The sequence below is a fragment of the Erpetoichthys calabaricus genome, chromosome 2, assembly GCF_900747795.2.
Source record: "Erpetoichthys calabaricus chromosome 2, fErpCal1.3, whole genome shotgun sequence".
Taxonomy (NCBI): Eukaryota; Metazoa; Chordata; class Cladistia; order Polypteriformes; family Polypteridae; genus Erpetoichthys; species Erpetoichthys calabaricus.
Window position 1 is genome coordinate 152,895,836 of NC_041395.2, and position 15,763 is coordinate 152,911,598.

General features: G+C 35.3%; 1 protein-coding gene across 14 annotated transcripts in view; it reads right to left on the minus strand.

The window, feature by feature from the left end:
• trip12 (thyroid hormone receptor interactor 12) overlaps positions 1-15,763 on the minus strand; it is a 328,355-nt gene that overhangs the window by 172,539 nt on the left and 140,053 nt on the right. For all 14 annotated transcript variants that reach the window (XM_051923009.1, XM_028794650.2, XM_028794649.2 and 11 more), the window contains one exon: positions 4,695-4,800. In XM_051923009.1, the coding sequence (XP_051778969.1) occupies positions 4,695-4,800 (106 nt within the window). The remainder of the gene's footprint in view (positions 1-4,694; positions 4,801-15,763) is intronic.

Below are 15,763 nucleotides of genomic sequence, written 5' to 3' on the forward strand. Positions count from 1 at the left end.
TTACAGACTTGTGAGCAGTATCATATTTGTGTTATACTGTTCACTAGTGTGTGCGTGTACAAACCCTTTAAGCAAAAGTGGTGAAGGGAGAGAAAGAATAATATGCTTGTAATTGATGACATGCATGTAGTTTTTATACTTTGATGACTTTATTAAATCATATTCAGCCTTTTGTTCATTATTATGGCATTCACATAACCAACCTCTATTGGAAATTCACCAATTAAGGTACAAAGCACTGCAGCAGCATTGCTGTCTGGTTAGAAAAAATTCTGTATGCAGCGTGCAGCAAACACCCAGTCAGATGTATTTTTTTGATGTGCTGTTCTTACGCAGATGCTTCAAATATAAGCCTGGTTTTAGAAAATTGTTATGGCGAGCTATGAGCTGTTCTCTTTAAAAGTGAGACCAAAGTTAAGAGCATATATAAAGAACTGGATCTTGTATTATCAAATTGTGTTTAGTCAGGAAAATATTGAATGGACCAAAGATCCTAAATATCAAATATCCTAAATAAGGGCCTTTGCAAATCTGTAATTTGGTAGTGTAGAATTAAAAACTCATAGTCCCTGGGATCCAGACTACCGACTTCTCTACCTCTAAATCAGGGTAGTTAGGTGGGTGAATATCCATTTAAGGGGTGTCCTGTTTATATTTTCATTGTTTCTTTTTACCTTTAACTTGCTGATGGTTAAAGCATTCTCATTTAATATTAACTTCTCTAAATCTTGCAATTGTTCTTACTGAACATCTATAAAAAATATGTCACAGAAAGGTAACAGGAGGTATTGCATTTTATTAAGATTCTTGAGAATTTTTTTTTTTTATATAAGATAAATACATGTTCCTGCTCATTTGCTTATTCATAGTGACCTTCACATGAGTAGTGTTCATGTAAAAAAGGAGGTAAAATAGCAGATATCCTGAATGCATCTTAAGCTGTTTGAGGTCTACGTTGCCTTTCTAAGAAATTACTTCAAAAATGAACATATCTGGGATGTGAAAATATAAAGAATTGCAGTTTTCATCAACCCCTTTATGGCAATCATGATACCTTGAAGTTATGGCCTACTGTGGTTCCAAACATTTATTGCCATTGTTTACCTGACATTGTACTGAAGCTAAACATGAGGTGAAAAATAAAGCCATATATTATTAGCAACATAAATGTTGTTCACTAGCCAAATGAATGCTATATAGATGAGTAGCACGTATGTTGGGTGGCACAGTAGTTAGTTGTGGTAATGCTTCATGGATCTAGAATCACATGCCAAGTCATTGTCCATGTCAGGTTTGCAAGTTCTCCCAAGTTACCGTAGGCTTCCTACTATTTCCACAAAGAACACACCAGTAAGGTGAACTGCCAACTGCAAAACAATGAGGGTGGGAGTGTAACTGTGTGATTGTTTGTTAGGAGTGTGAGTGGGTATAAAATGGCAGCTTATTTTTTAAACCCTGAGAAAACCCTTACCCTACTTGAATCACTCTCAAAACAATGGCATCTGCAACATTTATAAAATAAGCTACAAGAATTCATGTCCGGTTGGCTGTAAAGTTGCCATGCAGAGAAGAGGAAATCGGATGAAAAGCACAGCTGAAACTTCCTTTAAAATAGAAACATTTCTATTATTTTTTCCAAGCACACACTGTTGATATGTGTTTATGCAATCTGAAGACTTGGATCAATGCTCAAGAATATTCTTGGCTTGAAAATGGATGTATATGGTAAGTTTCAAGGCAAGTGTTTTCAGGTGTGAACTGTTGCCCCCGAGACACTATTTCAAAGTGTAAAAACTAGAGCAATGTTTTTAAAATCTATAAAAAGTGCTTAATTTAAGAACAGTTTCAAGTGATAAACTAATATATGCCATGATTATGAAAAAATAATCTCTACTTAAAAAATACTAAACAGACCCTACAAACATAAATGAGGGGAGTGTTCTGAATCTATTTTGTACAGCTAAATCTCATTTTTGTAGAAAATTAGTCTGAACAAGATTATACTACTATATGATATAAAACGTTAGAACTACAAATAAATTCTGCATTAAAGAACATACATCAAATAAATTAAACTCAAAATAGAACAATTAATTAATCCACTCTGAATAAGAGAAAAATAGAGTATTTAAATAAATTTGTTAAACATGGTCAAGGAAGAACATGAAGAAACACAAGCAGCACTGTACCATCGATTACATTTTATCTAATAAATTTTCAGGCAAAATATCTTTCACAATTTTGATTCTTAAAATTAGTTTCAAGATAGTAAAAGGTGAAAAATACTTTGCACATTGCCTTCAGAAAATATGTAATTTATTTATACAAATTACTTAATGTCAAAAAGGTTAAGGAAGGGCTTTTTATACTGTAAGAATCGAGTCAGATACATACTAACACTCCCATATGATACTGCATTCTCTTGGGTTGGGGCCTACTGGCAGACACTGTCACTAAAACCTTTGAATGCAAAGTATACTGTCAAAGTAAAAAGTATGCGAACCCCTAGGAATTATCTATATTTATGTCTAATTCCCATATAAAACATGGTCGCATCTTTATGTCAGTCACAATAATGAACAAACACAGTCTCCTATAACTAAAGATACACAGATTTTTCAGAGAATTTTTGACCATATTGAATAAATCATTCAAACTGTGAAACTGAAGGTTGGAAAAAGTAAGTGAACCCTAAGCTAATGACTTTTTTAAAAGCTCATTGCAGTCAGAATTTAGCACACCTGGAGTCCATTTAATGAAACAAGTTCAGAGGTGTGGCCTAGAATTACTTTGCTTGATAAAAAAACACTATAAAGTTTGAGCTTTTGACAAGAAGCATATCCAGATGGGAATCATGCCTTGCACAAAAGAGCTGTCTGAAGAGCTACAATCGAGAATTGTTCATCTACATAAGGCTGGAAAGGGTTACAAAGTCATCTCAAAGATTTTAGAAATTCATCAGTCTACTGTTAGGCAAGTTGTCTATAAATGGAGACAATTTGGTTTGGCAGCTACTCTGCCTAGAAGTGGGCGCCCTGCCAAGATAACCCCAAGAGCACAACGCAAAGTCAGCAATGAGGTAAAGAAGAACCCTAGGATGACAGCAAAGGACTTGAAGAAGTCATTAGTACTGGCTAACATCTCTGTTTATGAGTCAACTATACACAAAACATTGAACAAGAAAGGAGTCCATGGCAGGACACCAAGAAGGAAGCCACTGCTATCAAAAAATAACATTCCCGAATGCCTGAAGTTTGCGAAAGAGCACTTGGACACTCCACAACGGTAGTGGGAAAAAGTTTTGTGGAGTGATGAAACCAAAACTGAACTATTTGGGAGGAACAAGCAGAATTTCATTTGGCATAAAAAGGGCACTGCATATCAACATCAAAACATCATCCCTACAGTAAAGTAAGGTGGAGGGAACATCATAATTTGGGCCTGCTTTGCTGCATCAGGGCCTGGACAGCTTGCCATTATTGAGAGGAAAATGAATCCACAAGTTTATCAACAAAATCTCCAGGATAACGTGAAGGTGTCTGTCCATCAACTTAACCTCAGAAGAGGCTGGGTGATGCAACAGGACAATGACCCCAAACATCACAGCAAATCCACAGCATAATGGCTTCAGAAGAACAAACTCCACCTTTTGGAGTGGCCCAGTCAGAGCCCAGATCTCAATCCTATTGAGATGCTGTGGAATATAACTTGAAGAGAGCAATACACAGAAGACAACCAAAGAATATGGAAGAGTTAAAGCAGTTCTGCAGGGAAGAATGGGCTAAAATTCCCCATGCACGATGTGTAGGTCTGATCTGTAGTTACAGGAAGCGCCTGGTTGAGGTCATTGCTGCCAAAGGAGGGTCAACCAGTTATTAAATCCCAAGGTTCACTTACTTTTCCACTACCACTGTGGACGTTGAATGCGTTTGTAAAATAAAGACATAAGAGTAAAATTTTTTGTGTGTCATTGGCTTAAGCTCATTGTGTATATCAGAGCCTGTGACTTAGATGAAGATCAGATCACTTTTTATGACCAATTCATGCATTAAACCAGATAATTCCAAAGGGTTCACATACTTTTTACTTTGATCGTATGCAAATATATCAATCCTTTGATAAAATTTCTAAGAGCTAAGCCTAAATACAATCACTTGCCATTGCAAAAAAGTGAGACACCTTTCCCACAAAATGCAACTAGCCCTAATACCCTTGACCACTTAAGAATACTGACCTCATGTTTCAACTATTAACAACATCTGACATTAAACAGTCAAAGATTTAATTAGAAGCGTACTGTAACAGAGCAAAACAACATGTTGGCTGAACATAAAAGATTTTTAAACATGACAAGTACAAGTAAGTCTCTGCATGCTTTTTTTTGTAATAACAAATATCTACCTTGTAAAAACAATTATAAAAACCTATTTAGATTGGGCATAGTAGTTTCAAAATAAAATTGTGAAATTATGAAAGTTAAACGGGCAAGTCATACCATTGCTTTAAAAAAAGAAAAAGTCAAAAATACCTAAGAACTGAATTGTAAAATTACAAAAAGCATGCTGGTTAAGGCAGAGAACAATCGCAGGTTTCAGTATTATGGGTCAAAAATATTAATACATTAATAAATTAATGGGAGCAAGAAGTAAACACCGGGCATGATTCCCTTTTCTCTCCAAAAGTTATATATTTACCTGGTGCTAGCACAGGAGCCCGTGGTCTTTTGGCGTGTGCTCCTCCGTAAACTGGGGAGCTCTGCTGGTGGGGACTCGCTGCGTTTCTTTGGAGATTTTCTTAAGCCTAATAATAAAACAATTATCAGACTTAAGGGAAGGAAAAGGGTAACATTAAAAGCAACTTTAGTAAAATGCTATTTAACAGTTAATTTAGTTGTATTTATTTAATTAGAAGACAAAAAGGAAGGGAATAATGGGAACCTTATGATCCATGCTGCAATTTTACACAAAATGACTTATACAATTTTTAAATCAGAAACTTGAATTCCAACACTATTAAAAGATAGGTGTAAAAAAAAAAAAAAAATTCATTTATCTCAATACAAATGTACAGTGTGACGTGATAACTAAAAAATGAACACAGGAATGTATAATATCCACCACATACATATTTTGTGCCTATAAGTAAACCACTATACGGTTTTGAGAGACTTGTCATATTTTGGACTAAGTCTTTAAATAAACATAGAATACAGTAATAAAACTGAGATGAAATTAGTCTTATCTATAGCATTTGTAAAAATCAAAAAAAATAACTGCAAAAAAATAAATGTATATAAAACATATATATGCAATCAGAGAAAATTCAACCTGCATAATGATGCAGATGCATGTGTATAGCAATGGTCAATAAATACTAACAGACGTAAAAGAAATTAGTGTTGGATTGGTACTACATTTTTGACTTTACTTTTTTTTTGATTTTTAGTATCAATACTCTCAGATCTCCATAGCAGTACTGAAGCAAATAACGGATAACCCCTAATCGTACACAATCGTACACTTGCCCAGTGTGCCACACAAACAGTCATGCACCTCATTGCCTCGCTACAAGCTGCAATATGAAGTCTAAAAACCAGTCAAACTGGAGGGGGTGGTTTAGGGTTATTGTCCCAAACAGTCTACAGCAAACCTCCCTTCCTTGCTACCTGCTGGTCCCAAACTAAATTCTATCCCGTGTCGGTCTGCTCCCGCCCACTTTCCCTTGTTCCCACATAACACTCCACTCCTAACCACATTCCTTCTTTCCCCTTTAAAATGAACTTGAGATTGACCAAGTGTGGTTGGATTAAAGGAGGAATCACAAAGATGGGAATAAATTTTTTTTTTATCTTTTTTTTTCTTTTTCACAGTATGGTTAAGGATGATCTATTGATATATTTTTCAAAAAATAATAAATTAAAAGATGATTTGATAACCAGTGACCAGCCACTCTCGTTCCTAACGGTTTTCTTCTTTGTAGCACTTGAAACAGTGGTCTCTGATTTTGTCCAAACCATGTGAGACAGTCACATGTTTTGTGGTCAGTGTTACTTGCATGCAGCACAGGCTTGGTTTGGGTGGGTATTAACATGAGATTGACTCAAGTGACAGCTTGGAAGGGAGTGTACAGCCATGTTCTTATGCAATACCAATGTAAAAGGTGCCCATAAAACTAAAGTAGTAAACATTTGCAAACAAGTAAAATAGTAATATTAATTAATAATAATATCCATGTTTGCAATAGGATATAACTACTAGGAAGCTGAATATGTTATCAGGAGAGCAGGCGGTGCAACTTAAATTTCACAATTGCTCTGTAGAGCACACAACTACTTTAAATGAAGACAGGCCATCTGCTTCTAAAATTTTCAAAAAAGGGATAATTTTTTAAAACCAATGACAACTTCTTAGGTTAGAATGCATGTAGTGATCTTCATTTCTACACCAGATGTTGTCAGTGTAATAAAAAACATTGCAAATCCTTTAATGGTTTACTAAGTAACTGAATATAAACTAAAACGTTTTGATCTCTTTGATTAGAAAAATTAACAAGGATCCATTGTATATGAAGGCATGTGTTAAGTCGATTATATATTTGCCACTTTTAAAAAAACATCTGGCCTCCCTTATAGACAGAAGCTGCTTTGCTGTGCATACCGCTAAGACAAGCATTTAAGTATGTACAAATCACATACACATCTGTAAGGTGAGAGCTGATCTCAGCACAGCAGACCATGTCACTAATACTCAACATACAAAGTCAGTAGATATTAAGGGGGGAGAAAAAAAACAGCACTTAACAAATAATCACTAATCGAGCACATGCCCTACAAGCCACGATGTATATGCACCGCAATGTTTGCAATGACTTGTTATTAAACTCGGTTAAAAAGAAAAGGGCGCATGGCACAACAGAGAGATGCCATTTATCTTTTCTGATTGTATACAATTTTTTCAGTGAAGCCGTATTGATTATAAGATCGATGATAAACTACAATATTAGAAAAACTATATAAGTTATTTCTCAACAATTTTCTCAGACATTCATCAACACTATGACTGCCCACTCAGAAACGCAGGGATAAAGACAACTCATCCACATCTACTCACTACACAGTTACATGCTAAAAGTATTTGATGCCCTTGAAAGTCTTCAGTTTTCTGCAACACATAATATTTGTGCACATATTTATCTATTCAGTATTTATACAGAAGGGTGAATGTTTTGGGATGGCCAAGTCAAAGCCCTGATTTTAACACCAAGGATCTCTATAAATTCTGCCAAGAAAAACAGGTAAGAATCACAATGTGCAAAACTGGTACTGTATGTCCTTACCACAAAAAGAATTAAGGCTGTTATGGCAGCAAAGGGGATCTCGACCATGTATGTGTAGGGCTTGAATACTTAATTAAATACTACAGTAATCCCTCGCTATATCGCGCTTCGCCTTTCGCGGCTTCACTCCATCGCGGATTTTATATGTAAGCATATTTAAATATATATCGCGGATTTTTTGCTGGTTCGCGGATTTCTGCGGACAATGGATCTTTTAATTTCTTGTACATGCTTCCTCAGTTGGTTTGCCCAGTTGATTTCATACAAGGGACGCTATTGGCAGATGGCTGAGAAGCTACCCAACTTACTTTTCTCCCTCTCTTGCGCTGAGTTTCTCTGATCCTGACGTAGGGGGATTGAGCAGGGGGGCTGTTCGCAAACCTAGACGATACGGACGCCTTCAACAGCTTTGTGCCACGGTGCTTCGCATACTTAAAAGCCAAACAGCCCTATTGATTTGTTTGCTTTTGTCTCTCTCTCTCTCTGACATGCTCTGCTCCTGACGGGCACTCCTTTGAAGAGGAAGATATGTTTGCATTCTTTTAATTGTGAGACGGAACTGTCATCTCTGTCTTGTCATGGAGCACAGTTTAAACTTTTGAAAAAGAGACAAATGTGTGTTTGCAGTGTTTGAATAACGTTCCTGTCTCTCTACAACCTCCTGTGTTTCTGCGCAAATCTGTGACCCAAGCATGACAATATAAAAATAACCATATAAACATATGGTTTCTACTTCGCGGATTTTCTTATTTCGGGGGTGGCTCTGGAACGCAACCCCCGCGATGGAGGAGGGATTACTGTATTGAGGTTTTCTTCTTCAGGAAACGGTTTATTTTGATTTTGGAAATGTATTGTTACAGCCAAGAGTTCACATTCAAACAATGAGTGGATAAATATGTGTACAGATCTTTTGTCATGCAGATATTTATGATGGAACTGAATACTTTTGCAATGCATATATTTAAGTTTTAGTCCTGCACTGCAAAAAAGAAAAAAAAAAAAAAAAGTTAGAATCGGCAGGAATGTAGACTTCTAGTCTACAGCACTAGTACAGCATGTCAGAGGGGAAAATGAAGAGTTGAGCACAAGGTAATTCAAACTAGTCTTTACTTCTATTGCCATTTTTAAAACTGGGTTTTTCTGTACTTTTTCAGTTTCGATATACCACACAACCCTACATCAAATCTTTTTCATTCAAGTACATCAGGTAATAATATATATAGACTAATCAGGAAAGCATAAAATATAACAAAGTATATTAATAAAAGAAAAAAAAAGGATCTTCAGGCTCAACAGAGTTAAACTGGCCTTGGGTATTAGGAAGGGAAAAAGCTAAGAATAATAAATAGTACTGCACAATTAATCGTGATTACAATTACAACTGCCTCAATGTAATTAATTACAGAAAGTGATGATTACTGTATTTGTTTCCTCAAAGCTTGCGCTTCTCCAGTTACAAACTGTGCTAAATTGCGAACAACTGTTGAAATCAAGCATGTCCACATTGATTAAACATGTGTGCACTGCAGAATCAGAGGCATTCATATCATGTGCTAAATTCATTTGTAGGGGGTCTGATCGGTCCTACATAATCATTAAAAAGTGTGAATAATGCTTTTGCTTGCACCAGCTTCCATACAAATTAAGATGTATGATTAATGCTGAACCAAGATCAACAGACACTTCTTAGATGTTTAAGTACCAAAATGAAGAGAATCATTCATAATTTGTAAATTTTATTTTCAAATAACCACTATAAGGCCATAATGATCAAACAATATTTGATATGGTCTCAAGATCATAGTCTAATTTAAATAATTGGAGAGCTAAAGACAGCAATGCTACTTCTATTTTCTCCCTTATACCCCAATAACCGTTAGTGACAACAATATGCTTCATAGTTGTATCATCTGGCAATAATATGAAATCTATGTCAAAGCTATCGTATGTACAATGCACTACCTTAACGTAAGACTACAAATTGTCAACAAAAGTTCAGAAGACATATTTCCATGACCAAATATGAATTTTGTGAACTTGAAAGTCAAGGGTCTCAATCATGAATTAATTAAAAAGTCTAAATGCCAAGATAATTTCACAGGAGACTCACTTATTAAGGAAGAACCAGTTTCATTTGCAAAGAGAGTGGTCTGGCCAAACTTTTCTCTCTAGCTACACAAAGAAATCCAGGGGTGTTGGAATCTTAACACACAGAACTATCCCAATTTTAATGTCAGATTCAATATCTGATTTTGAAGGGCGGTATATCATGGTGACAGGCAATTTTTCTAATACTAAAATTAATCTGATTAATATTTAGGCACCTAACGTGGATCATAGAGCTGAACATTGTTAAGATGACCACCCTTCCCAAGTTGCTCTTCCTATTTCAAAGCATCTCCATATTCATTAACATTTTTTAAAGAAATCACAACTCAATCACAACTTACTTTATTTGGAATTCAAAACAGCCACACATCCAAAGGGCGACTCTACAACGACCTAAAGCAAAAGGGGGCATGACACTACCCAACTTTCAAATATATTACTGCCCGCCAAATATAAAAGATAAAAAGTCCTGGACATCGACACAGATTGATGCATATACACAAGCCAGATCTGCAATAGAAATAAAATCTTGTAGTACTTCTTTATATTTCTTGCTCTGTTCCCCGGTCAATACAAACTACTATCATTACACTAAAAATCCAATTACCATTCATTCTCTCAGAATAATGAACCAATGTAGGAAGCACTTTAAGCTTTAATCTGTTGCCCTTCTACATAACCATCTTTTTCCACCCACTCAAACATATACACTATTAAATGTCTGGAAAGTGTGTGGGATTAAAACACTTAAACCCTAATTTTTAGAGAACTACAACCAAGATATTTTGAAGCCTGTCTAAACAAGGATCATGAGGGCAATGCTGTGAAAAATTTATAATTCTATGTTATATTTTAATTAGATTTATTTGGAAGAAGAAAAAAGTCAAATTCAAGGCAGCGGACCTGGTGTCCTTAATTATTAGATTCCTAAATAACAGTGAGGCATAGGAATAACACCAGTCTCAAATCATAACATCACCGTGATACCTGGCAGTGGCCATAAAGTGCCATTACTCTTAAAGACTCATGTTTGCATTTTGTAACTTTAAACTTATCCAACCAGAAAATATATTTACAAAACAATTACTGGAAGATCTAGATCCTTTAAAAACTTGCAAGCAAAGTACTTTGCTTTGGTTATTCTCCAGTTATTAACTCCAGGAGTTAATGAGGTAGTTGGAGCGAGTTGCACCTGCACGTGTGGGTGCGATCATTCTCAATTGCTTCATTGGCTTCCTGCGGCATGTGATTAAGGCGCTGCACCCACGAAGGCGTGGGAGGATGTATATACACAGGTCAGCACCAGGAACGGGGGGATAGATGGATTAAGGAAAAGAGGAAGATAAAGGTGGTTAAAAGATGGGAAAGAGCAGTCTTAGCAAGCACTTGCCTCTTCTCAGCAAGGTAAAGTGAGGTTAAATTTTCAATTATTTCATCTAATTGCTTTTGTATTTATTTTAGTATTAAGCAGTGTTTAAATTATTTTATACAACCCCATCAATGTATAATATGCCATATACAACCCCATCAATGTATAATATGCCAATAACAATAGGATTTTTTTCATGGGAACAGATTAATCATTTTCCCTTTATTTCTTATGGGAAAAAATCATTTGGTATAAGACCTGTTTGGTATAAGTCCAAGGAAATGGAATGGATTAAGGACGTATACCAAGGTACCACTGCATTAAAAATGTAAAACTGAAATCATTCATTTAAACATTCAAACCCACTGCTATAGCACTCCAAATTGTGGTTAAGTATGTGCATCCTGTTTGCTTTAATTACCCTTGAGATGTGTCTAACTTGACTGGATTGCAAATTGAATTGATTAGAAATAGTTTAGAAAAGCAATTATCTATGTGTGTAAGGCTGCACAATTCACTCTATAAATCATGAGCTGTGAAGTACAAAGGAACTCTGTAAACCTGCACGATCAAATTGTGGGGGGTATAGATCTCAGTGAGGGTATAAAATAATTTCTAAAGCTTGAGTCTTTAAAAGAGCACAGTGGCCTCAATAATTGTGAAATGAAAGACATTTGTAACCACCAGGGCTCTTCTAAGAGTTAGCCATTTAGCCAAACTGAGTAATTGGGCAAGAAGAGCCATGGCCAGGGAAATAGCCAAGAAGCCAACGGTCACTCTAACAGAGTTTCAGAAGTCCTCTGCTGAGATGGGAAAACCAATTGGAATGACAACCAACTCTGCAATGTTACATTAATCAGATGTTTATTGTATTGTGGCCAATTTCCGCTTGGAGTTTACCAAATGGCCTTTAAAATGGTCTGAGGGCATAAAGGAAAAAAAAATTCTCTGGTCTCTTTCATCAGAACTTCAATCACTATGTCTGGAGAAGATCAGTCACTGTTCATCATCTACCTAGTACCCTTCATACAGTGAAGCATGGTGATTGCATCATTATGCAATAAGGTAGGCTTCTTAGCAGCAAGGACAGAAAGACTGGTACAAAATCACGGAAGGATAAATGCAGTCAAATACAGTGAGGTCCTTGAAGAAAACTTATTTGGTTCATCTTTCAGCATGACGATGACCCAAAGCATTCAGCCAAAACAATGCTGGTATGTCTTTGGGACAAGTGTTTGTTCTTGAGTGGCTGAGCCAAAGGTTAGACTGAAACCCCACAGAACATGTGGGAAAGAGACCTGAAGATGGCAGTTTGTTAGGAAGAATGGGATAAACTGCCAAATATAGACTGGCAAGGCTGGTAGGGACTTACCCAACAAGACTCAAATCTGTAACTGCTGCCAAAGAGGCATCTACAAAATTGAAAATTAAATTGAATTAGAGACATTTGCAAATGTATATATTTAAAATGAAATTTTCATTACAAAATGTGCAGAAAGTGTAGCGTTCCAAGTACTTTTTGAATCCACTGTAGTTCTGCCTAAAGGCAGCTTCTAAAAACTGAATAGTTGGGCACAGTTTAAGGGACATAAAACTGAAATATTGGCTTTGGTTTTAAAGAAGGAAAAAAAATAAACAGAGAACCATAAATCTAAGGAGTAATTCTGTGCAAGGATAAAAAAAGGCAAAAGAGATGCCCAGCTGGAGTAAAAAGTGGAGAAAAACAAGCCTGCATGTTGCAAAGGCAAGCATCTTCCACTGATATTAAAAGAGAAGCAACTTTCAACTAGTTCAATCCTTCTCACTTGTTCCATTAATTAAAATGAATAACCCTTATAGGTGTGTGTGAACATAAAGTGAGCGAGTTTCTGTTCACTACAGCAGCTCATATTTTAAATGAAGAGGAACTGATAGACTTAAAAAATAGATATTTATAAAGACTCTGATCTTGATGGTTAGTGAACAGACTTGTTAAGTTTAAGATCAAGATTGGCTGTTGAAAACTTGCTAAATCTGTTGGTTTTGAATATTCTTTGTACAAATTTTAGGTACATTTTATTAGAATTGTGAGTTGTAATTATTTGAAAAGTCTTTGACTTAAGAGCTTTTTTGTTAATGTTGTATGATTATGCTAGATATATATTTATAATGGATGTCTTTTGTATATGTTGGGTATTAAAAAAATTTTTTTTATACTACTAAAATATTTAAGTTTGATAACAAAAAATAAAACATCTGTAACCTTTCATTTATTTTAACTGGAAAAATATTAAGGATAACACTCTATGAATCTATGAAGATTCTATATGCCCGAGTATGCAGAAGCTTAGTGTTATTGGAAATGGCAAATTCCAATGACTTGGATTCAGTACTTATATTAGCACTAAAAAAAACTGCTCCAAATGTATCCTGGAGTGGAAAATCTTACATTTTGAAACTAAAGACTGCTTATATAAGGTTTTAATTATTTTTCTCAGAGTTAAATTAATTTATAGGACTTTATTAACAGACATTGTAAGCATCCTTTCTTGTACATTCTACCTATATTGTAACTAACACCTCTGTTTACGTCAGTTTATAACTGCACAGGATTCTATTAATTTCCAACCTAGGAAAGGAAAATAACAGGCAGAAGATGCTTCAATTATTTTATAATCTGGGAAAGGAAAGAAGCATGAGGTGTGTAAAAACATCAAAGGCTTTAAGAACTGTCATTTAATACAAAGGCAGAGAACCAATCAAATGTGTGCAATGTCACATGTTCTGAAGGCCCACGTGCAATTTTAAAATAAATATGGCTTATCTAAGGAACCAACAAGGTCAACGAAATAGAAAGTGATATCAGGGATCAAGAGATGTGAGACCATCTTATTTGGACATCAGAAAACGTAACCTATGAATAACACCAAATGCTAAATCAAAAGTCGCTCTGGATAAAATCTATTCCTTGACATTGCTGATTTTCATATTATTCTACTGACAATAATATCGGGACTTTTGCAATCCATTTTATTTTCTATTATATTTTCTTCTATTTCGTATTGTTATAACTTTATAAATATCATGTTTTTATATTTTCTACATTTTGTCTTTTATCTAGAGTGACTGAAATAATAAAAGGGCACCTAGCATAAGAAGAAGCATTACTTTCTTACCCACAAGTGTTACTGTGAGGTACTTCCTCAATAATTAGAACAACTGTGGTAAAAAGAAAAATTATTTGATTGGTAAGTAGCATATAACCAAAATGGTTTGGATTTTGTGTGTGTCACAAGAACACCTGCATGTTTCTTAATACTAAGTAGAGAATACAATGTGGAATGCTGTGGGGTGATTGGCAACTGGCATCACCCGAGACCTTTTCTTGATTTAATCATTCTATGCATGTATCTGTGTGTATTTGTGTTATTCTTCAATGATGGGAGTCCTACATCTACTAAACTAAACAGAGATACTCTCTGAAACCTTGATTAATCCAAATTATAATCCATGTAGGTACAGGCCCACTCATTACAATATACACAATTGCATAGGGTCAATTTAATCTTAAAACCAGGTCTTTAGGAATATGACCACATGGACATGGGAAAAATAAGCAAATTTCCAACCTAGGAGGCTGAACCAATGAAACAGCAGCATTAATTACTCCATCATGCCGTCCTTGCAAAATCAATTATAGTAGTACACATATTACAAAGTTTGATACAAAAAGAAGGAAAAAAAATCAAGATTCTGTAAGCAACAGCAGCTGACTTTATGGAATTATTGACTAGAAGAGTTATTAATTTGGCATATGTAACATCAGAATGGGGCAATCACTGCTGATGTTTATTTATTTATTTTAAGATAATCGTTTTCTATTAATTTCATATTTAGATAAGCTACAGAGTAATCTGAAGGTTCACTTAACACTTACAATATGTTACCTTCAAGAAACAAATTTAAAAAAATCTGAAGTTTTTACCTGTGCAAAGAAAGCAGGAAATTGTGCAATTTCCTTTTCAAAAGAGACTTGCAAACACGTCTTTAGTCACCCTGTGAAATGTTTTCCGTTTTAACAAATGTAGAAATAAACTTGATCTTCATTATAATAGAATCTATAGATAAAGGTGATGTAACAAACATGAAACATTTACATATTGTAGTCCATTGTATAATCTCATATACATATATATACACATATATACATACATATATATACACACACACAGTGGAACCTCGGTTTGCGAGCATAATTCGTTCCGGAAACGTGCTCGTAGTCCAAAGCACTCGTATATCAAAGTGAATTTCCCCATAAGAAATAATGGAAACTCAGATGATTTGTTCCATAACCCAAAACTATTCATATAAAAATGATTAATCTATACATATTAATAAAAGGCAAAGCCCTCACTGACTGACTGACTGACTGACTCATCACTAATTCTCGAACTTCCCATGTAGGTGGAAGGCTGAAATTTGGCAGGCTCATTCCTTACAGCTTACTTACAAAAGTTAGGCAGGTTTCATTTCGAAATTCTATGCGTAATGGTCATAACTGGAACATATTTATTGTCCATATACTCTAATGGAGGAGGCGGAGTCACGTATCGCGTCATCACGCCTCCTACGTAATCACGTGAACTAAAAACAAGGAAGAGATTTACAGCACGAGTCAAACGCGGGAACGAAGGTAAATGACGTTAATTTTTCACTGTCTTTTAATACTGCGTAAGCATACATATTAACACATGTGCAATTAAATGTGTGCATTTACGGGGTGATTTCTCAGGCTTAAAAGCTCGCCTTTTATCAAACGCGGGAACAAAGGTAACTGACGTTGTTCACTGTCTTTTAATACTGTGTAACCATACATATTAATACATGTGCAATTAAACGTGTGCATTTACGGGGTGATTTCTCAGCCTTAAAAGCTCGCCTTTTACTAAAAAGGTAAATGCAAAACTATTT